The 22,620-nt window shown below is 40.1% G+C and overlaps 1 protein-coding gene across 1 annotated transcript in view; it reads right to left on the bottom strand.

Moving 5' to 3' along the window:
- The window catches only part of GLP2R (glucagon like peptide 2 receptor), a 28,909-nt gene that overhangs the window by 2,160 nt on the left and 4,129 nt on the right, over positions 1–22,620 (bottom strand). Inside the window, exons 2-12 of the mRNA XM_085077943.1 lie at positions 18,774–18,882; positions 16,904–17,008; positions 14,692–14,813; positions 12,164–12,270; positions 11,670–11,826; positions 10,777–10,936; positions 8,740–8,800; positions 7,569–7,638; positions 6,675–6,763; positions 4,602–4,740; positions 595–636 (exon numbers count right to left, since the gene is read on the bottom strand). Coding sequence (XP_084934069.1) covers positions 595–636; positions 4,602–4,740; positions 6,675–6,763; positions 7,569–7,638; positions 8,740–8,800; positions 10,777–10,936; positions 11,670–11,826; positions 12,164–12,270; positions 14,692–14,813; positions 16,904–17,008; positions 18,774–18,882 — 1,161 coding nt within the window. The remainder of the gene's footprint in view (positions 1–594; positions 637–4,601; positions 4,741–6,674; positions 6,764–7,568; positions 7,639–8,739; positions 8,801–10,776; positions 10,937–11,669; positions 11,827–12,163; positions 12,271–14,691; positions 14,814–16,903; positions 17,009–18,773; positions 18,883–22,620) is intronic.

The raw sequence follows: 22,620 nt of genomic DNA, 5'->3' as shown, positions 1-22,620 counted from the left end.
AGGCTGAGAGGGCTGGGGTGTTCAGCCTGGAGAAGAGAAGGCTCTGGAGAAACCTTGGAGCCTCTTCCAGTGCCTGAAGGGAACATACAACAGAGCTGAAGGGTGGGAGGGAGTTAGGGTGTTGGAATGTGATGATCTTTAAGGTGCCTCCCAACCCAAACCATTCTGTGATTCTGTGAAATTTTTTTTTTGTCATGTTGCTGTCTAAGACAGCAAAGAACTCCAAATGTGATCACTTCACATGGAGTTAAGGGATAAACTAAGAGAGGGTTCAGCCTGCCTGACCCCAAAGTCTGGGCTTTCAGCTGATTGAAGGAGTGGAGTTTAGCTGGGTGACCACCTAGTGGTATTTCAGTCACCCCAGGCTATCCCTACCTCAGTGTTATCACCCCTCAGGCTTCAATGGAAATACTTTGCTTTTGAGTCCAAACCTGTGATATTCTTGCTGTTCTCTTCCCACAAAACAGTTTTACCAGCTCAAAGGAATGCATACATGCTCTCATTAGCAGAGCTCATCAGTGTGTTCATCCTTCTTGGTGTCATTAATATACTTCACCAATGAACAAAACCTTTTCTCACAGCATTGTGTCTTACCTCTCCATTAGCAAAGCAATAGAGAACTGCTACCAAAAAGCCCTGTAAGAGAATGGGAGTGACAGAAAAAAGTCAGTGTGCAGGAAATACCTGAAGCTTTAAAGAAGACATTAATGTTAAAACCGTAAATATAAACAGTGCTCCTTAATTTTCAGTAAGGAAACTACTTGCCTGCATTTGCTTATTAATGAAATAGTCAGTCACTTGTTTTGTGCAGTTCCTTGGCAAGTGCAGGGCACATTTTGTGGGGATGCTGAACAACAGACTATACAGCCCAGCTTTATCTTCATTTTGCTACCACATAGTATTTTTTTCCAAACTATTGCTGCTATATTGTGACTGCTGCTATTTCCAAACATGGAAAAATAATAAATAAAAATGCAGCTTTGTTTCTCATATTATCCATATGCTTGTTTGGGTTTGTGATTGAGTCTACTGAGACAGATCTCATTTGAGTGCTTTTTACAAATTACTTCTATATTATGTGATTTATGCTAGTTCAAAGTTCAGCTACATTGAGTGTTATGACTATTTTGAATTCCTGTTTTTCCTTTGAAATTGATTTAGATAAACACCTTCAAAATCCTAGAGGTACAACTTGTTCTAAACCAGCCCCAAAATTATTCTTTCCATTTGCCTGTCTCTGCCCATGTTTGATCTCAGACTAAAGCAGCTTACAGGCTGCACTCAGCCAACACAGACATGCAGATTGATTCCCACTGCCTCAGGAAATGCTCTTTTGGTGTGTCTAAAGGCATCTGTGACACAAGTTCTGATTAAGAGAACAAATACTCTGAGTCCCAAGACAATGTTTGTATCAGAGCTACAAAGTGCTGTGACCATACACAGTGCAGGTGACAGAATTCAATTGTTTTCACACTCAGACTTTCCCAGAAATGTTTCTGCTTTTCTCAGACAAAAGTTTAAAACAAAATTCACGTACACAGAAGCTTCAATGTTTTTCATTATACCTAACACTAACCAATAGCATTCTGAACCTACTGTTAATTTTCTAGCAGTCCTGAAATATTTGGAGTCACTAATTCCTTAACAAAAACAAGCAGTTTATCTGCCACAGCAGTGGAAATGGGGATAGGAGAAATAGCAAACAGAATTGTTTTTCCATGTATTTTATTTCTATCATTTTTCATCCTTCATCTGGGTTATGGTAGTTATCTATGGGGTTATCTAATTAGCTCTATAGTTAATTAGAGTTCATTAGTTAGTAATCAATGATATTAAGAACAAATTGTAACATAATCATTATATCACATAAATATATAATGTATTATCATTTAAGATTTTAAATATTTAAATATATTACAATATATTAAATACAAATTTACTAGCCTAAAAAGCAACTTTTCATGCACAATTTCTCCTGCACCTGGAGGCAGTTCTCTTTTTTGGGGGGTAGAAAGTCCATGACTCTACTGGAGGGTTTTTTATGGGTATGAGCTCTAAATTTGGCCTCACAGGCACCACAAGCAGAAACAGGATTTAACCTACACAATAGAGTTGAGTCCTGTGCCTGCTAAGCCTGTCACAGCCTCTGTGAGAAATGCAGAGACTCACCAGATCAGGAGCTGCCTGTGTGAAAATCCCTGGGGTGATTTCAGTTTGTAAACACTTCTGTGAATCTAACTCACTGCTGCTGCTGCTGCAGGGACAGAGCATGCAGTGACTAGCAGAAGCACTGTAAAATCATACCAGAAGGTGGAAAATTTTGCTAATTATTTATATTTGATGTTTAGTTTATATCCTGGTTTCTTTAATGCTTGCTCATTTTCCCCCAGTAAATCGATTTTCACACTTAGCTTTCTGATATGTAGTGACTTCTCAAACAGAGAATTTTCAGAATTCTCCCAGTGTTAGTGAAAACAAAGAATCAGGAATTCAGAAGAAATGTTCATTAGCAGAAACACCAGTAGGAAAGGACAGATGCCCATGTAAGTCTCACAATTGTCCTTCAGTTCTATTGACAATAACATGATAAATTACTCATTAAACAACTGGGTTCTCTCCACCAGAAACCAGTGGTTTTTCCTGAGGGTAACAGTTTTCATGCACAAGGGAGCCAAGATGTTTAGATTGCTTCACTTTCAAAAGCAAAGCAGCATCAGAACCCACAGCAGAACTCCTGTCTAGAATTTCATTTTGTGCTCCTTGAAAATGTTTGAGTTAAACCTTCAGCTGAGATCCCAGGGATAATTGTTTTTCTTTAACAAAACAGTTTAACTGCCTTTTAAAACGACTGAGAAGATTTGCAGACTAAACAAATGTAATTGTGTACAGTTTATGTGCTTTTTGGCTAATCCCTTCATAAATAATGCTGTAGCTAAAAATGAGAATCTGCAATAAACATTGGCTAAGGTCTTTGGGTATTTTTTAATGAAGCTTTCCTTCCAAAGCATTACATGCTGCCAAGTGCATGCATGTTTCTCTAAAAGGAATGAAGTTTGTGTTCTTCAGCAAGGATGAGTAAGCTGGTTTATATATCAGATTTTTCTGTACAAGCCAGTAAATAAAATTTTCACTTTAAATGATTCTGTGCTTTTAAAATAGCATTTAGCTGCTGCATCCTCTCCAAGTAAGGATATGTCTAACCAAGGGACATATACTCCAACATTAAGGTCCCTCCCAACTCAAACAATTCCATGATCAATGATTCCATGATGAACACTGTTGTCAGCAGACTCCTTGGGGTTGTGGCTCTGCAGGAATTCTCTCCTGTCACTCATAACATTTTTCCCCTCAAGCTGGAGTGGAAAATTTAAGGTAAAACCTCACTAACAGTGTCCAAACACTGATGCACACATACACCAGAGCACAAGTGCATTAGTAAAGGTTAAAACCAAGGAGCATCATCAAGTGTGGGGAAAGTGCAGCAGTGCTCTGCTCACTGCATGCCTCAGGCTGCAGAAATGGGCAGCATCTGTCAGAGCAGTGAATTACTGAGCAGCAGTGACTTGGAGCCAGCAAGATTGCTGGGCTTTGCAGCAAATAAAGATCTGGAAATTGCTGTGCTGCTGCCCCAAGATCAAGGCAGGAAGATAAGGGCAACTTTGCTGAGCAAGTTCATTAGTACTATCTGAAAAATGCATTGCTTTGCAGGGCTGTAGAACTCAGACAGAGGCAGACAGCAATGCTTTGTGGCAGTGCCTAGCTCTTTGGCTTTGCAAACTGGAGAGCAAACAGTGACAGGGCAGCACACCCTGTGCCTGTGCATGAGTGACCATCTGAGAATCACCCCTGAGCTCCAGCAACAGCTCAGTCTGGAATTTGGACTACACAGAACTGCCTGTTCTACTGGAGTGTGGATCCTTTACCCCTCAGCCTGGCAGCTGAGATCTGAGAGCAAAGAGTTGCCCCAGACACATCCCTTCCTCCCCTCGGGTTTCTGCCTACTGACACTAAACAAGGCAGGGTGACTGAAGGGCAGCCAAGGGTGTGACCATCTGTAAAACACTCCTGGCTGCATGGCTGAGAAACTTCTTTTCCACCTGCAGATGTTGGTCCATTTGACTGTTCCATCCATGGGAGGGCTCTGACAAATTTTCTCTTAGCTCTAAAAATTCTTTAGTGCTGTTGTGAGTGTCCATCCAGGAGTTCATGGTGCCACTTTGCAGATAAGGTGAACAAACACATCCTCTAGGCAAATGGAGCCCAAACCTTGGATGAGGCTGATATTCTCATAGTTATGACTTTGGCTGGGAGTGTTTTAAATAGACAATTTTAATCCTGTTTTCAGGGGTCTGTGATGAACTGGTATGCATTACCAGAGAACAAAGGAAACCCTGTTTCTGAAAATGTCAGACTCCTTTTTGGGTGTTTGGGACTACTATATTTGAGTATGCAGTTTGTGAAAGTTTTGTCTTGTTACTGCAACAGTGTATTTAGAGACATTGTAGTTGGAACATAATATTAAATCAGAATTCACCATAACTGTGGTCAGCAGCACTTGGATCTATTACCCCTAAAAACAATACTTGCCAAACAGTACTTACATGAAATGAGCTCATTGTCAGCTGAATGAAAAGTCTTATATGTCTTGAAAGTCCTTCCACCTGTTCATCAGTGATGAAAGTAAATACAAATTCGTGGATCCCCAACAATGGAATCAGCACAAGTGTAGATCTTGCCAATCTTAAAAAGAAAATTTTTGATTATTCTAATTTTTAAAAATCCTTAGTGCCAAAATCAAAAACTTGGCGACAAAGAAATTATTCCATAAACATGCCCTCAATATTCTGACTTTGGAATGGTAGTAGCAGTTTTGTGGTTTTGAGAATAAATCCCCAGATATGAGTTTTGGAGCACATTATCAGAAAAGTCTGTGCAGGGAGGAATCTTAGCTTTGAGTTTTAGGTGAAAAGTTAGGGACAAGAACAGAAAGAGCACTATCATCAAACTCATGCTGTTTGTTATTACTTTCTCTGCACAACCTGGGCAATGTGTGGATGAAATTATTTCTATTGCACATCCTGGCCAGAATAAAGTAATGCCTTAATTCTCTAACACTAAAAATGTTGGAGAGTTATTGTTTTCCCTGCAGTTTTGGTGACATTTCTATGGATGAAAGAAGAGCTCTCAAAAGCAAGTGAGTTCTGAGGATAATTTGTATTGTGAACAATAGCTTGAATCTTTGAAAGTTTAGCAAAATTATAAGCAGTGGAAAGTAGAATACAATGCAAAACATTAGACATTGCTGTCTGTGGCTGTCATCACAACCATCTTCCTGTACTAGGAACATAGCTGAGATCTTTTGGACCTCGAATGTTAAAGGAAAATGGAAATGTTATTCTTGTTAAAGATGTAATACTGAATTTTAATAGGAAGTTAGTAGTAGAATTTCCATTTTCCCCTGCCCAGTCATTTTAGACAATAAAACAATTCATCTTAGTAAGGCAGGACAGTAGTAACAACCAGAAGTTCACAATGTTTGATTAAAGATACTCAGAACAGAAGAGGACTGGGATTTGGCAAGCAGTTAAATCCTCATGTTTCTATTGTTTGCAGGTTTTCACTGCAGCCTTAGCTCCTTGCAGAGCCCTTGCTGTTCTCACCAAGTGGGGAGATGTTTGTGAAAAGGTCAACTGCAGGCCTTACAGAAACATCATGTACCATTAACACACTCCTGAAAAGCCCACAGCAAGCCTGCAAGCTTGCAGGCTAACAGAAAATGCTGTTCAGAAATGCTGCTGCCTCCCCAGAGTATCTCACAAATCTACACACTCTTTTCAGGACCTCTGTCACGTTCAAGGTGTTGGAAATGATACAATACCTAAATTTTTTAAGCTTTAGTGAGGGATTTGCTTGCCTTTGCTCAGGGGGAAGGGAAATCAAGTTTCTCTTCAAAAAACTCTGTTCACCAGGCAAGCCTGATGAGCTTGAGATCTACAGCTTGGGAGGAACCAGCAGATACATGGGAGAACATTAATGAGCATCGTCCCCTGAACATCACCCCCGGGTGTGTTAGAGGCACCTGGTCTGGGAAAAGATCAGTAAGAGAACCAAAGAATGAGGACAAAATTAGCATCAGAGGTGAAGGGATCAGTAACCAATAGGAAATCAAATACTAAAATGTGTAATTTGGGACCATTGAATGACAATTGCTTGGGGGGTTTGTGTGTATAAATCTGTGGAAAGGCTGGTTAAAAGGCATGTGTAAATGGAATGTTTTCCATGGCACATCCTGGCCAGAATCAAGCAATGCCTGAACCTCTAGCACTGCATAGTGCTGGAGGGTTTTTAATTTTCTTCCTGAATTTTGGTAATGAAGGGAAAACTGTGTCAAAGCAGCAAGAGCCACAGGTGTGAGAGAAGATCCCTGAGAGCAGAGATGTCACTGCACTAAAAACCCTTTGTGAAAATGCCCAAAAAACTCAGCACACAGGTGACCTGCCTTTGCCTCTCAGATAAGGAAATGTCTGTTTTCCCAGGTGGCTTTCCTCTATCATATTCTGAGTATCTATTATACCTGGTGGTGGTAGCTAAACCTTTAAGGTAAAACTGGCAAGTTTTTGATGTGACAAAATTTTTAAAAAGGGGTTAGGAGTTCTGTGTTGTTTATTACCTACCTGTATTTGTAGTCATGAAAGCTCATTTGCTGAGCTCTTAGCTTGGAAATCAGCATTCTGAGAATCTTTAGGAAGATGCCAAAGTTCACCTTTGGAAGGAAAATACATATGGTTTATTTATAATAAATATTATTGCACTAATCAGATAACTACTAAATAAATGTATAATTGCTATTAAGCACTTGCAAAAGCTGCCACCAAATCTCTGGGATGCAATTGTGATGAGGTTGGAATACAAGCAGATTGTTGTCACAGCTGCAACAGAGAGCAGGGAGCAGCAGTGACAGCCTCTGCTGGCATCAACTCTCTCCAAACAACACAGTTAACAGTTTATTTACCTGCAGGTCATGTAACTCTTCACCCAACCAGGACAGGTAAGCAGGAGGTGCTAAAAATCTGCAGTGATTGCAGCTCTTCAGATAAAGAGGCTCTAGGCAGCCAAAAAAGCATTGGGCATTCTTTTACAGCGGATTCACTCCTTTTTAAATTAAATTGTGCTCACCTGACCAAGACCAATCTGCAAATATTTTTTTCCTAATGAGACCTTCAAATGGCTATGATGAGTCATTTACAATTTTTCTCCCACAAACCAAAAATCCTATGCAAAAAAGTTACTAAATGTTCCAAGTTAAGTAACTTATCATTGCCTTATTCAGCCTGACATATAATTTGATACATGATCTTCCAGTACAAAATTACATTTCAATTTTTTAATACAGAACCCTGCTTCCTCATTTTTTGAACAAAAATTTATTCATTCAGTCACTTTATGTCCCCCTTCATATTTCTGTAGTAGGAAACTCTATCTTATTTGCTCCAAAATTTTGAAGGACAAAATGGCACTAATTACAAAGACCAAGGAGGGAAAAAAAATACAGGTTATATAATTCTTACTGCAATGGAAAACAACATTGGTCCTCGGATGATCCACCAGATCCCCATGTGTTCATTTGTTCCCCAGCACCTGGAGAATAATTTAAATTATAATTACTTTCATAGGAAAAAAAAGTTAGAATGCTGACACAACTTGTATATATATTACAAAAGGAACTTGATGAAGCTCAACTTTTTCAGGTGACCCCCCAAAAGAAATGGAATAAAACTTGGAAGAGTTTCACCAACAACTCTAATTGCATTTATTCTGAAGATCTTTCCACATTAATTTTGTTAAAGGTTTTCCTCCACCATAAACTTCAGAACCATCTGGCAAACTCAGTGTTTGAATCCAAAAAACAACTGTACTTGACACCAAACCTTCATAATGGAATTCATCCTACTTAAATTATCTATCTGAAACTGGAGACTGGAAATGAGTAAACTAGGAATTGTGACCATGCTTCTTGATCTGCTAAAAAATATCCATACTGTCTCATTAAAGCTGTCTCTTTTTCTCCTGCTTTAGCCTTCTAATTTATCCTGTGCATATGTTTCCCCTTGCTAATTAGCCTGAGGTTCTGTAGGATCTTGGCTTGTCATTTACAATTTATAGGACATCTAACTCTATAAGGCTGCAATTATGATTTGGATGTTTCTCATTATCCATGCTGGCATTTCAAATAAAATTGTCTAGAAACCAGGAAAAATAAAAGGAGAACAGAAGATACCACACATAAACCACAAAGTTTATGTGATGTCAGCAACAGCATCACTGAGAACCAGAAACTGATGTGCACTAGTGCATGTTACTGTCACTGATGCTCTCACCAAAAACATTCATTAAGATCAGCTTTCAGTGACTATCATGTTTTGTCTTTAGCCTCCATTACAATTTTTTTGGTTTTGTTTTTGGGGTTTTTTTTACAAAATGGCTGTGAATACTAATTAAAACTCATTTCAGGAACAGTGCAAGTTGATTCTCCTTCTTGATTTATGCATAAGTAAATCTGAGAATTCCTAGAAGTAGTTTAATGTAAAAGTACTAAAGGGAAGCTTACAAATGTAACAAGTATGAATAGGTGCTCCATAATCTTATAATTTGCTAGTCAGCTTGTGTCAAGTACTGTCCAGGGCATTCAGCTGACAAACAAAGCCAATATTCCAAGGCAAATTTGATTTAGTAACCTACCCAGTGTTCTCCAGTTTGGATCTGCTTATTCCCCAGGGACCCACAAACAGGATTGGAACAACTGAGAAGAAAAGCAGAGTCAATTACAGCCAAGCCTGCAGAAGTGTGTGGCGCAAAGATAAGTGCTTTTCAGTCCTCTATTTAGAATTTTACAAAAACCAACTTCATCCTAGCTTTCCCCATTTGTAGTTCAAATACAAAATGACTTTCACTGTGTAGTTGAATCTTGCATATTCTGATGGATAAATACATTCACACATAAACACTCTGCTGATCTGCTGAAATCTGCCAAATTTCTGACCCTGAGAATTCAAAGTAATCAGCATACAAGACCTCACAGACTACCTTAGGCAACAGCTGTTGATCTTTAAAGGAGTTTTCAGTGAAGGCATGGAATGTTGCCTATTTAATTAAAACAGCTGACAAAGGATTGTTGTCCAAAACCCCTCCAAGAGAATCCCCATCCCTTTATTGTTGCCCCCACACCTTGCTGGAGATCACAGACTGAAAAAAAAACCCCTGAAATAAAGGATTACTGCACTCTTCCAATGGACTACAAGTGTGCAAGCACAAGTCTCAAATCACAAACACAAGGCATGTGAGCTACAACAAACAGGTGTTCATCTGGATTCTCAGCCCAATAACACACAGGAGATTTTCTGGTGGATGTGATGGAAATTAAAGAGGTGTTGCTTACTGGGACCAGAGCAGGGACTATTCAGGATTCTGAGATACTAGCTAAGGTCACGTAGAAAGCTGGAGTGTGGCAATACAGAGAAAGGGCCAGAAACAAAGTATTCTCCAAGAGAACAGATTTCTGAGGAGGTAAAAGGGGGAAGAAATCAAAGGGGTCTCACTTGTGTGGGAAATGGTATTGGTGCAACGAGAGGGTCTGCAAGGGCAATTGGGGCATGGGAACAGATCTATAGATTCTGGGGAATACCAGGTGGTCTCATGAGGAAAGGTGATATTGGGGATGATGATGTGATGATACCAAAGGCAGTTCTGTGCAGCAGCTGAGCAGTGTTGGTGTGAGCCCTGGCTCAGCCCTGCTGGCTCAGCAGCAGTGAAAATATAAATGTCTGTAAGAGAGGTGCCAGATGTCCCACCTTACTAGTGATTGTAATAAATACAAATTAAAAATTCATCTAATTAGTGGGGAAAGCCCTTAGAAAACTGGTGAATATGATGCAGGTATGTGATCAGCGGAAGAGGAGCAAGAGGAAAATGATCACTATTATTAATACTCTTATGGTAAGGAGCAAATTTTGTAGCAGATTTGTCTATTGCAGTTTGAACAAGGAATGAAATGATTAATCCCTATTCCAACAAGCTGGTGATCAGAGCGAGGAAGGGATTTAGAGAGGTAGGAAGGATGATGAGCAATGAAACAACACTAACCAGCATGAAAAACAGTGGTTTTGGTGCCTCAGCAGCCTGTGTGCTCATAGGGCCATACTGATATAGCAAAAGGGTCATTTAAAAAGGAATGTGAGAGGGAGCAGAGAAATCAAGGCATGGATGGTGAGAAAGACAGCCAAAAGTAACCACCTTTAAATTGTCTTTGTATCATGGATAATGCCTGAAATATAAGACTGACTCATGCAGTGTTTCTGATTGTCCTCTAACTTGAAGCACATTTTAGAACTTCCAGGTGAGCTGGGCATGGGAACATTGAAATGAAAATTGCTAATGTTTTGGTATTTTTGCTGTAGAGGTGCTCTATTACAAAGAAAGGAAATGAAGTTGCTAATGGTGCCATAATATTCAGTGATGACAAGATACAGTCAAATAAAAGGAAATTTCTTGTTCTGCCCACCAGGCATCTGTTTTCTTACAAAACAATTTCCTGAACCTGCAGGTCAAGCTGAACTGCAGTGAATGCACCACTGCTGACCTATCTGCATGTACAATATTTGGCTTCAAAACTAACAAATAAAACAGAATTCAGATTTTTTTCTTCTTCTTTACAAAATATCCTCCACTGACTCAGCAAAGCACCACATCATCAGTACTTGGAAACAGTTTCAGACTTACCCCATCCTATCACAATGTATGTCTGGAGCAGTCGTCGTTCAGAGAGTACCACAGTTATCAATAATGTGTGCAGATAAATTCCTTCCACTAACAGCCAAAAGTAATTTGCCCCAACAAAGTAATGCATGAAAAACTGGGCAGTCCTGCAAATGATTACAATCTGTAGGAATGAGAGACCAGGAATCATTGTAAATAGAGATATCATGATCTGTGTACCAGAGTTTTTACTGGTGAGCTGTTAAAATAATAGTCAGCATTAACATCTTGCAGATAATTTTCCTTGTTGATATGGGCAAGCTCTCTTCCTACAACATTATATAAGCATAATTTATTCACAGTGGTCACAAATGAGATGTTGTTATTCCATTTATAAACAAATGTAAGAAAATTAGTGCATTTTCCTAGTACAGAAAAGCCTTTGTACTATTTTTCTCTCTTAGTGCTCTCTTACAGAAAATCACAGAATCCCCAAATGGTTTTTGAGGAATGGTATTGAGGAGTACCAGTCCTAAAGCACAACAGGTATTATTTGTGTGCTTTGCTTTATGCTATGCATAACAAGAGTGAATAAATACAGTATTAAATAAGGGCCAAATAAATGCAGAGATTTCTTTCTAAAAGCAACGAGGTATGAGTTGTTTTGCTGAAGTGGCTGTTTCTAAATATTACAATCAAGTAATATATTCTTTCTATACAAATCTTCATATAAAATAGATCTATTAGAGTCAGGATTTTATCTTGAACACTTCAACCTTTATCAACAAAATTTCAGCATCCAAAACTCAACTAACAAACACCTCAAAACCTAATGCTGTAGGGCAAACTTTCAAAACTGTAACTGTAATGACTGCTAGAAAAACACATTTACTATTAGCTATGAACTAACACATTACCTCTGGACTGAGGTATAATATCCATCCAGTTTCATCATTTGGTCTTTTTGAGTAAATATTGTTGTATACAGTGTCTTTTATAAGAACTGCTGTGGCACGCAAGATAAAAGATGCAAATAAATTCATATGGATGTAGTTTCTTGTGCAGTGAAGTTTTCTGTGGGAGGAAAAAATAATATATGAATCCTCTGGAATAGATTTAATTTGCAGATTTTTTTCTATAGATGAGCTGTGCCAGCACATCACAGTAAAGAAATTCTACCTAATATGTAATCTAAATCTCCCATCTTCAGCTTAAATCCATTCCCCCTTGTTCCTGTCACTCCATGCCCTTGTCCAAAGCTCATCCTCAGTGTGTTTGTAGCCATTCAGGCACTGGAAGGCTGCAAGGTACTAGAACATTGGAACCTAAATAATAAATTCAATTTCATAAAAAAAGAAGATGATGAGTACAGGGCTCTGTACTTTTAAAATGCATGTAAATTTATACTAACCTGAGTAAAGAAAGTATAAGCAGGGCTAATACCAGTGAGATGAGAGAAAAGTAATATCCTATAGTATATAACAGCTGCAATGTGGTAAGTAGTTTATGTTCTTCTTCCTGGGAACAAAGAAGAAATATATGTTATGTAGGCAGGGGTACAGAGCACAAACACCATCCAGAAACTTCTGGGTTCACCTTTGAGTTGCAAGGAGCCAGGGGAGGATTCTGATGCCAGCTCTCTGTGCTGCCTTTTGAAATCAGTGCATGACAAAGATATTTGCACCCAGTGCAGTGGTTTGTAAGGGCAAACATGGACTCTGCGATGGTGTGGCGAAGACACTTTATTGCAGAAATTCAGGGTTCTTAAACTGTTAGTTTGTTATGAGTTTCCATCCTTGTGAGGCACAACAAATGTGCTTAACCAGCACCACAGACCAGATAGGAACATCAGGTGTGACCAACCACAGCCCCACGGTGTGAGCACTGATTGGTTCTGATAATTGTTTTACGATTATGGAACTTGTTTTTCACCTCTAGTTTAGCTGAGTCATTCCCAGAATGCTTTTCTAGTTAGCCAAAGTAACAGAAGTGAGCAAGGATTTTACAAGGGCAGCAAAGTCCTCACTTTGCAAGGCATTTCTGCTCTGCAACACCTAGTCTGAGTTTCTTTTCAAATACAAAGGCACTCACAGACTATTTCCAGGTTTCCTCTGTACAAACACCACTTGTAGTGCAAATCACAGCTAATCATTGCCATGATTCCATGCACCAAAAGGGTCCTGGTGGGTTAAGAGCTGCAGAGATAACTCACTGACTGAGGACACACAAGTGCACTGCTGAGTCTGTGGAGATGCACAATCAGCTGTGTCTGCAGAGTTTTGAGAGTCAGCTCTGTCTAGAGCTATTGGAATAGACTGACTTCCATCTTGAGCTCAAAGAAAAAGAAAACAGAGCTGTCTTGAATGTCTTTGAATGACAAGTAAGACCTCAGAAGAGGAAGGGAACCACTCACACTTTCATCGATTATCATAAAACACCCTGAGTTGAAAGGTCCCCACAAGGATCAGTAAAGTCCAACTCCTGGTCCTGCACAAATTTCCCTTCAATTTGTTTAATTTAAAATTCCTTTTCCCTAAGTTTTTTTCTATTTTAGCTGCTTATGTCTACCTCTCAACTATTCACACTTCTTTTGTAACCCAAGGAAAGCATCTCTGAAGAGGGAATGTGAGATACAGGAGATGTGACTTTCATAATTCATGTTTGGCCTACAGGGATTTTATTGAACCTGTGTCTTTCCCTCAGTGAGTTTGCTGTTTTTCTTGTTTTACTGCTCAGCACCAGGGACTTTAGCACTGTTTTCCTGCCAGTAGTTTTCTCTAATAATTTTATGTTAGTGAGCATAAAATCACCTCTCTTGAAGAGGGTGAAAGTGCCCAGGGAAAGCAGGAGATTCCATTAGTCATTCTGTTCCATGGGAACATTCCAGCAGGCAAGAACCCTGTGAAAAGCTCAAGTTATCATCTTGGCTATTTCCATTTTTGCAACACCAAAGCACATGAAACCAAGCTAATTCCTCTGGTGTGTGCAGATATGAGCTCTGGGTTGTTTCTACATCTTGAGGGTTTCCATTAAATACAACAAACAGGTACAAAACCATATTTAGTATTGGTAGGAAAACTAGTTAAAGCTTTCAAAGAATTTGTCTGCTGTCACCCAAGATGAAATAATATGTCTCACAGAAAAAATCTGCAATTCAGAACGGTCAACAAGCCTTGGAAAACACTCTGAACTTACGAATATTTATTACATTTGCATAAATAAACTGAAAGGTTGGAAATTCATATACTTACTATATAAAGAGCTTAGTAAAAATGTAGTAATAATAGAGATTCTGAACTAACAGTGTTTCATAACTAATCAGTAAAGCAACGTTACATGCTACAGTAAAAAACAGCACTCAGTCAGTATTAAAAAGTCAAAAATAGTGGTAATAATGCTTACCTAAGAGACCTAATTTTGACATCTGCTAAGCTGAACTCCATGGCAAAAGAAGTTTGGCTGACCAAGTCCAGCCCTGGGCTGATGCAATATGAGAAATACAGGAAGCATGGCATTAGATTTGGGTGAATCCTCCAGTCTCTGACCAGCTAAATTTGAAATGACCAATTAGCAGCTCGTTAAATGATGAAAGGCTCAGAGGGGAAGTTGTCTGACTTTGATAGACTAATGCAGTTTGGGGAAATGCTGGGATGCTGACATGTTTGGCAAGTTGCAGCCTTTTTCTATTTTATTGGGAAAAAATCAGTACATGTGAACACTGGGCTCTGAGCAGAAAATCACTTATGGCATCTAAAGCAGGAATCCCCTTCTTTAATATTTTCTCTTCTGCTTCTTATAAATAAAATAACAGCTTTCCATTTGGTAATTGAAATAAAATCTGAGGATCCTTTGGAGGTATTAAACAGAAATATTTTGTCAGTTAGTCAAGAAAAGATTAAGAAGATTAAAGTACTCAACCGTAATATAAAACATACTTACATTTTTTTGGAAATGATTTTTCTCAGAACATTCTGAACTATCCCGCCAAATGTCTGTGGAATTTTCCTTTGTTTGCCAAATCCCTTCTTCCAAGCAGACTCTGTATACATGTCCTACACTTCCTGAAAGTAAACAGAGTTCTAGTTTGAAAGGTCAAAATAAAGATTTCATTTTTCCTACATGTTTGAAAGATTTCCACCTTGTACCTCCCCAATAGACTCCACACCACCCATACTCAAAAAAACAGAATAAAATCCACTTTCATTTTGTCTTCGTCAATATATTTTTCATATTTACATAGGACAAAGTAGGAATGTAATCTAGCAGAAATAAATTCCCAGAATGCACCTGATATTTACAAGAAAACCCATAGTGCATCCAAAAGAAAAGCCTACATCTAAATTTATTCATTTTTCCTCATTAAGCTCCTAAGTCCAACAAAATATGAATCATTCATTGCCCAGGTTGTGCAGTCCAAACTGCACAAGGATTTGATGAGGGAATGCTCTGTCTCTGTAACACCTGATGTTGCAGGTGTTGTGCTGGAGTTTCCTTTCTGTGCTCTGAGGCTCTTCAGGGTGAACTGATGAACTTTTCTTGGTTTGCACTGCACTGTCCCAGTTTATACGAATTAGGAATTTGCCCACAGCCTCAGAGGAATGGTATGGGGACCCTGGGTGGTGTTTGTTTGATGTTGTCCTTAACAGCTGCTCTCCATTTATTTCTAATCAGACCTGAGCTTTTGCAATCATTTTTGAGTTGAAAAGTGTTGAAGAGTGGCAGCAACAACTGGAATATCCTGTTCTGCTCAGGGTAACTGGAGCTGAGGGAATTGCTTTGGGAGCACAGTGTGTTGTGATGGAGCCAGAGCTCTCTATGAACACTAGACACTGAAAAAAATCTTAAACCATCTATAAAACGTGATCAGAAATCTCATTTCTGGACCACCCAAGCTTTTCAGTGGTTCAGACTTGGCAATAATGATAAACCACAATAAATTTACCTCAAGCTGCCAAGCATTTCTGGTTCAAGCCTACCAGTGTCCCAGGACAGAGATAGAGCTGAGCCTTGAAAATGGGGCCAGCAATGGAAATTAGGACCACAAACAATCCTAACCCCAGTCCTGAAAAATCTGTAGGACAGACAGACAACTGGGCTGTCTGTAATGCTCTTCCCCAAAGGCATGGATGAGGCATGGATGAGGATTCCAGATGATCCTATCAGAGAGCAGCCCCACTGTGTTCCCCACTGTGAACATAATGAAAAGCTTCATAACCTGGTGCAATGTCTTGCATCTTGCTTTTGTGGAAATTCAGACAGAAGAGTCTCCATTCCACGGAGGCAAGATGCTTTTGTTTATTACAAACAGTTGGGTTTGCTCTAAATGGTTGGTAGAAGCAGTTTGGGAGACTAGATAGAAGCTTGGCCTCTTGCTGCTTATCAGCATAAAAATGGACAAATTACATTAAAGAACAAACCATGTATGATGTGGGCTGGAGAAAGCTGGGATAAGAAGCTGGTCATATTCTTCCATATATTAAAGGACTCAGGCAGAATTGGTCCCTCCAAGTGGTATTAGAAATGCAGCTAAGAGAGGCTGTTTAGCAGGATTCAGAAATGCTGCTCTGTGGTGATAGCAGTGCCCTTTCATTTCTTTAGGAGAAAGGGAATGTTGTTTCATCTTCAACAGCTTTGCTCCTGAAGATGGTTTTTTCCCCACCTTCCTGAGAGCCTCCCTGCTCCATTCCCTGCTGGAAAAGGCTGCTTGGAAGGCTTGTTTGCTCACCACTTGCTGGTGGTGTGCTGTGCCCTACTAGAGGGCTGACTTACCGGAATGCTGCTTAGTTTGGTCCTCCCAGCTTTCTGGGAGAGAGCTTTGTGTCTGGGACCAGTGGGGACTCCAGAAGTTGAAGCTCAGCAGCTGAACCCTGAGTCTATCACTGTGAATATTCTGATCTGGCAGTATGCTTACATGACCTTGCAAATGTTGCTTTACAGCAGAAAATATGGAGCTGTGATAAACACAGATGGAGGGAAAGGGCCAATAATCATCAAAAATTATTTTGTTCCTCAGTTCAGAAGCAGTAGAAAGAGGTGAGACTTTCTCCCTCATCCACTTCAGAGGATGCTGGGGTGAGATAGACAAGCACCATCTGTCCTTTAGCTGAATTCCTGGCACAAACTCCAAGACAAATTAGCACTTTCACATTACCATTTTCCAGCCATGGCAAATATGAAGGACAAGGAACAGAGACATTTCCTGGGGGTGAGTAAGGCCAGCAAACAAATTGATCAAACGTCCCATTGCAATGTACTCCTGGGGAGAGAAGCAAATAAAAGTTTTACAAAAAGTTATCCAGACAATGGTCAATCATGGAAACCATTTTGTACTGTTCCAAGTAAGCTGCAAGCTACTCCAGAATAACAAGATGTTGCACATAAATGTTGTTTATTCACTGTGCAATGCTCCCTGCACAATGCAGAAACAGGTGCTGCCCTTCTCTCCTGAGTCCATGCCTCAGCTGAAGCCTTTACACTCTTCACTATGAGATAAGTTTATTGCTTAAAATCATGAGGAAGCTCAGGTCAAACCTCACCAGGGTCTGCAGTTTCCTATTGAGGGATAGTGCAAGGGCAACTCTGATCTCTGCTCCCTGGGACAGGGACAGGACCAGGGAATGGCTGGAGCTGTGTCAGGAATGTTTAGGTTGGATATCAGGGAAAGGTTCTTCCCCCAGAGGGTGCTGGCACTGCTCAGGCTCCCCAGGCAATGGGCACAGCCTGAGGCTGCCAGAGCTCCAGGAGAGTTTGGACAGCAGTGCCAGGGATGCACAGGGTGGGATTTGGGGTGTCTGGGCAGGGCTGGGGTTGGACTAGATGATCCCTGTGGGTCCTTTCCAACCCAGGATGTTCTATGATTCTGTGATTTTATGACTGTGTGATCCTGAAGCCTCTGTGGTCTCAGTGTAGGGATTTTTGTCCCCTCTGCAGCCTCATCACTGTCTTCTTGACTCCTTGACTGTAGTCACAGAGTCACTAACTTATGGAAGTTTCTTTTCTCTGATTTTCTGTGTTTTCTCCTTCCTTATTTTCCACAAATGGCTCTGACTTCTGACACCTCCCAGTTTGGAGTCACCAACAAGTTTGGTGAGGGTGCTTTCAATACCTGCCTACAGCCAGTGAGCACAAAACACAGAGCACAGATTCACTTTTCATTTTTCCTTGGTGAACAGCAGTCATCTCCCTCCCAGCTAAAGCTTGGACTTCTCCAGCTACTCAAACCAAACCCATGCCTTCCTTTCCTGAAGACAGACAGCTAGCTGAGCAGGATTTATACATTTAAGAGTGAAATAATGACAGATTATTAAGTCCCCTTTTGCCAAACAGCATAAAACTTTGAGCACCCAATCCAAGGTGAGGCATGGGTTCAGCAGGAGACACTGTAGGTGTGCTGCTCTTCATCTCAGAATGCAAAAGCCACAGAGAAAGGAGAATAAATAAGGGACTTTAAGCTAATGTTTGTGTCAGATGAACGTGGGGAAACCTGGGTTTGTGTCTTAGCTTGTAATCCTACTGCCTGTGTGTCCCAAAATGCACAAGCAGCCCTGTGAGAAGGTTGCAGCTCCCCAGCTGCTTTGACCAGGCAGCAAACAGGCTCTGCCTTGCCTCACGTGGTTTGGGTCTCTCATGGCTCAGTTTTTAAGGTATGGAAATGGGAGACATCTTTTCCCTGGGTGGTCTGACTGCCTTCAGGCTGAAAAGCAAAGTGAAAAGTAGTCCAAGTAGGTTCTTACAGAAATGGCTAGCAGACACCTCTGGACTCAGTGCCACAGCACAGTGGTAGCAAAGCACCAACTGGTCATGGATTCCTTTCTTGATATCATCTGGTTTTACACATGGGAATCTAGTGTGTTTTGGGGTGAAGAGATCCTTTAATGACTGGATGTCTGCATGATTATTACAGCTGATTGTTCTGCATTTGGAACTTAGGAACAGACAGACACTGCTGCAAAGCAAGCAAGACAATGTTTGCATATTCATCAGAGTCACTCCATTCATTTCTTCATTGTTTAATTCCTTACCACTGTCTACAGGTGATTCCTGCAGCATTTTCAAGCATTCCTGTTTATATTTGTTCCACCCAGTAGTGGTTTTTTCCAGCAGAGAACCTTTGGCTTGGGAGTGAAAGTACTGTACACAGAAAAAAAAAAGAAAACAAGATAGAACCTTTTAGTCCTTAATGGCAATTTCCTTTCCATTATAACAAATTGGGAGGGGAAGAAGGGAGGGGAGCAATGGTAGGTAAAAAGGGTGCTAAAGACAGAACTCTTACTTCTCCAGGAATCACAGAATCACAGAAGCACAGAAAGCTTTGGCTGGAAGAAAGATGAAAGATCATCTCATTCCAACCCACCACTAAACCACATTGCTCCAAGCCCTGTCCAGCCTGGCCTTGAGCACTCCCAGGGTTTGGCAGCCACAGCTTCTCTGGGCAGCCTGTGCCAATAGTTCACCACCCTATTAATGAAATTTCTTCAGTTGCTGTCTTTGCAAACAAAAAAAGAAATGTATTGCTGTGATGCTATATTACCACAACAATATTTTCAACTTCTATGAAGTCCCTTTTAAAATTCCACACAGACATTTAATTGCCAGAACCTGTGAGATGCCACCAAAACCACTGGCATTTCATCCCTGTACTGTAGAAAATGTGATCTTTACAAAGTTTACAGTCTTTCCACAGTTTTACAGTCAATTTATGCCAAGATCAGCTAATACTTCTCATGGATTTATGTTTCTGCTATGCTAGGTTTATTTAGGGATCTGATTGGTAATAATTTTGAGGGATTTTTGGTTTTAGTATATTTTTCAAGATAATCAAGCCCACCTGGTTGATGCAGTATAGTAAAAAAGAAAATGGAATCAAACAGTAATGAATAAGCAATGCTGTTTAGCTACTAACACCTTTCCTCTGGTGCATTCTGTACTCCTGCCCAGCTGATTTTGCCATCAGCTGCAACTGTGCCATAGACATCCTTTTATTCTTCCTTTTTCTTCTCTTTTTTAAGAAACACTTTTTAAATTTTTAGTTGGACTTGCCCATCTACACTGTGTTGCCCTTTTTGCCTAGATAGGACACTGTTTTGCTTTCTTGTGAGAAAAGTCTTCACCCTCTTGATTTTCCACATGATACAATGAAGCATTATTTTTCCCACAGCCAAAATTTTCTCCACATAAAACACCTCACACAAATGGATTTTTCATGTCCTGGATTTTTATAAGTAAATTTATTTTTTTATTTGTTTGTTTGTTTTCCTTTGGAGGCAGGAGGTGTTTTTGCATGTTTTGGCAGGGAGTGGGATGTTCAGAGGAGTTGGGTTTTTGTTCTTGGTATTTTCAAAGCTGATCTTGTCTAGACCTTCTGGTTATGGTGATGATACTAGAGGACATGAAGAATTCCTTTAAATTATGAAAAACTAGATTTCTCTAGAGAGTATGATCTGGAATATGATCTTAATATCAAATCTATTCTGCTGTTTAAAAAAAAATACCAGCCCTAGGCAAATTTTAGTAATGATTTTGTATATAATGACTGAAGTGTTTAGGATCTGGTGAACATCTGTGGCAAACACCTTAGTGATGCAAGGGTTGCACTTGTCTCTAGGGGAATCTCATATTTTAACTTGGTCTCCCTGAATATCCATCTTTCACTCCCATCCTTCTCATGCAACACTGACTGCAGAGACCTTTCAGAGTGCCACAGCTGATAACTGCTGTTTGGAAAGCTAAAAGTAGGAGAATTAAATGCAAAACTGCTTTGTGATTTGGGCTGGTGAGGAAATGCCCTATTAGGAGCAAAGGAGTACAGAAAGGATAATGGGAGATGCTGCTTGCAGCTCAGGATTAGCTGAGTTGATCACTGATCAAGTTGACTTGATCATTATTTATCCTTAGATATCATCATACGGTGACTTGATCATTATTTATCCATAGAGAAGAACACCAACCTCAGCAGTCTCTGAGCAATAAGCTCCCTGGTCTCCCAAAACCAGGGCTTGGAGAGGCCAGAGGCAGGCCAGCAGGCAAAGATCATTGTTACCATAAATCACCAAAAGTGAAAAATTCATCACTGGTTGAAAATGTTACCAATTGTAATGAGCAAAGTTTGGAGAGCAAACAAAATACAAGTTTTCTAAAACAATCTTTCTACTCAAAGATGCCTTTCAGTTCTCCAGGAAAAGCCAATTTATTTTTGTTTGAACTACACCTTTTCTTTGGAACTGCCTTTCACACGTGTGGCTGTCCCGATGTTGTCTGAGCTTGGTGATGTGCCAAGGGCTGAGATATACAGCCAGAAGAAACATGGCTGTGAACTTCACCTTTGTTCCTTTAACCCAATGTTCCTTTAAACCTATTGGTTTGGGTTTGGGTTTTGAGGGTTTTTTGAGGGTTTTTTTGGGGTTTTTTGTTTGTTTGTGGGGTTTTGGTGGTGGTGGTGGTGGTTTTTTGGGGTTTTTTGTGGGTTTTTAATGGGTTTTTTGAGCAGTTTTTTTCATTTTGTTTTGGGGGTTTTTGTTGTTTTCTTTTAATAAAGAAAATAACATTTATTTACTTTCAAAAGAGCAGCGTTCTTGTAAGCTAGCCCTCACATAGGATCACTATTTCATGCATGTTTCTGCTGTGTAAAATGTTGCCTGCTCAATACTCTGCTTCTGGTCTCTCAGCTAATTTCCAGACACTCCACTTTAAATTCAAGGGAGTAAAATGACTATAATTCTTCTTCCTCGGATGGGCTTGCAAGATAAGGAGAGAATATTTACAGCAGCCATGAGAAAGGAATGCATGTTTCCAAAATAAAAAGCATCTTGACATTTCCCTCATGTAGGTCTCAAACTGCTGGGAGCCAGGGGAGATTCTTCAGCCCCTCATGGGTCAGTGAACTCCTTTGGAGAGGCAGAGACATGGAGATGACGCATTTGCAGCCAGGACTGCTTGGTTTGGGGAGGAACACTTCAGCTTCTGATAAACAAATGCCTTAAACAGCCAGGGAAATGCAAAGAAAACCTCTCAGTGGCTACCTGGCAGCTTGTTTGGCTCCATTCCTGGAGATGAGGTTGACAGACAGGCATGAAGGAGTTCACTCAACAGGAGTGAGGAGCAGTTTAGGCCTAAATGACATTAATTCACATCACTTCCTTCTGGAATTGTCCATTTCTTCAAACCTGCAGGCATGGTCAGATAGCCAATACCTGGTCACTAGTGATGTAAATACTTGTGAGTTAATTTGTTTTCTACCATAAAACTTACTGATTAAAAAAAATCAATTCTACATAAAATCAGAGCTGCAGCTGACAAAAAAAGTTAAGAGCTGCCAGCTGACCTGGAAAATTGATTTTAAGTATAGTTAGAAGGACATATTAAAAAAAAAATATATTACTACTCAAAATGAAACAGGTTTCACAGAGCAGCTGTGGCTGGAGGCATTCAAGGGCAGGTTGGATGGGTCTAGTGGGAGTTGTCCCTGCCCAAGGCAGGGGAATAAGGGCCATTTAGATGGCAGAGAAACATGATCCCCTTAGCAGAGCATGAACCATGAAAAACCAAATCAATGTTTTGCTCCTAGAGGCCACAGCTGGAGGATGTATGTCAAATTTTTGAAAATTTGGATTTAGCTGTAGAAATGAAGTGAAAGGAGCCACCTGTTGAAAATCACAGAACTACAGAATCAATTGGTCTGGAATAGATCTCTGAGGTCATTGAGTCCAACCTGTGACTGAACACCACCTTGTCAACCCAACCATGGCACTGAGTGCCACATCCAGTCTTTCCTTAAACACCTCCAGGGACAGTGACTCCACCACCTCCCCGGGCAGCCCATTCCAATATCCAATCATCCTTTCTGTGAGGAAATTCTTCCTGATGTCGTAA

Source organism: Lichenostomus cassidix, chromosome 18 (assembly GCF_008360975.1).
Source record: "Lichenostomus cassidix isolate B80296 chromosome 18, HeHo_3.0, whole genome shotgun sequence".
Taxonomy (NCBI): domain Eukaryota; kingdom Metazoa; phylum Chordata; class Aves; order Passeriformes; family Meliphagidae; genus Lichenostomus; species Lichenostomus cassidix.
This window is presented reverse-complemented; position numbering and strand designations above follow the sequence as displayed.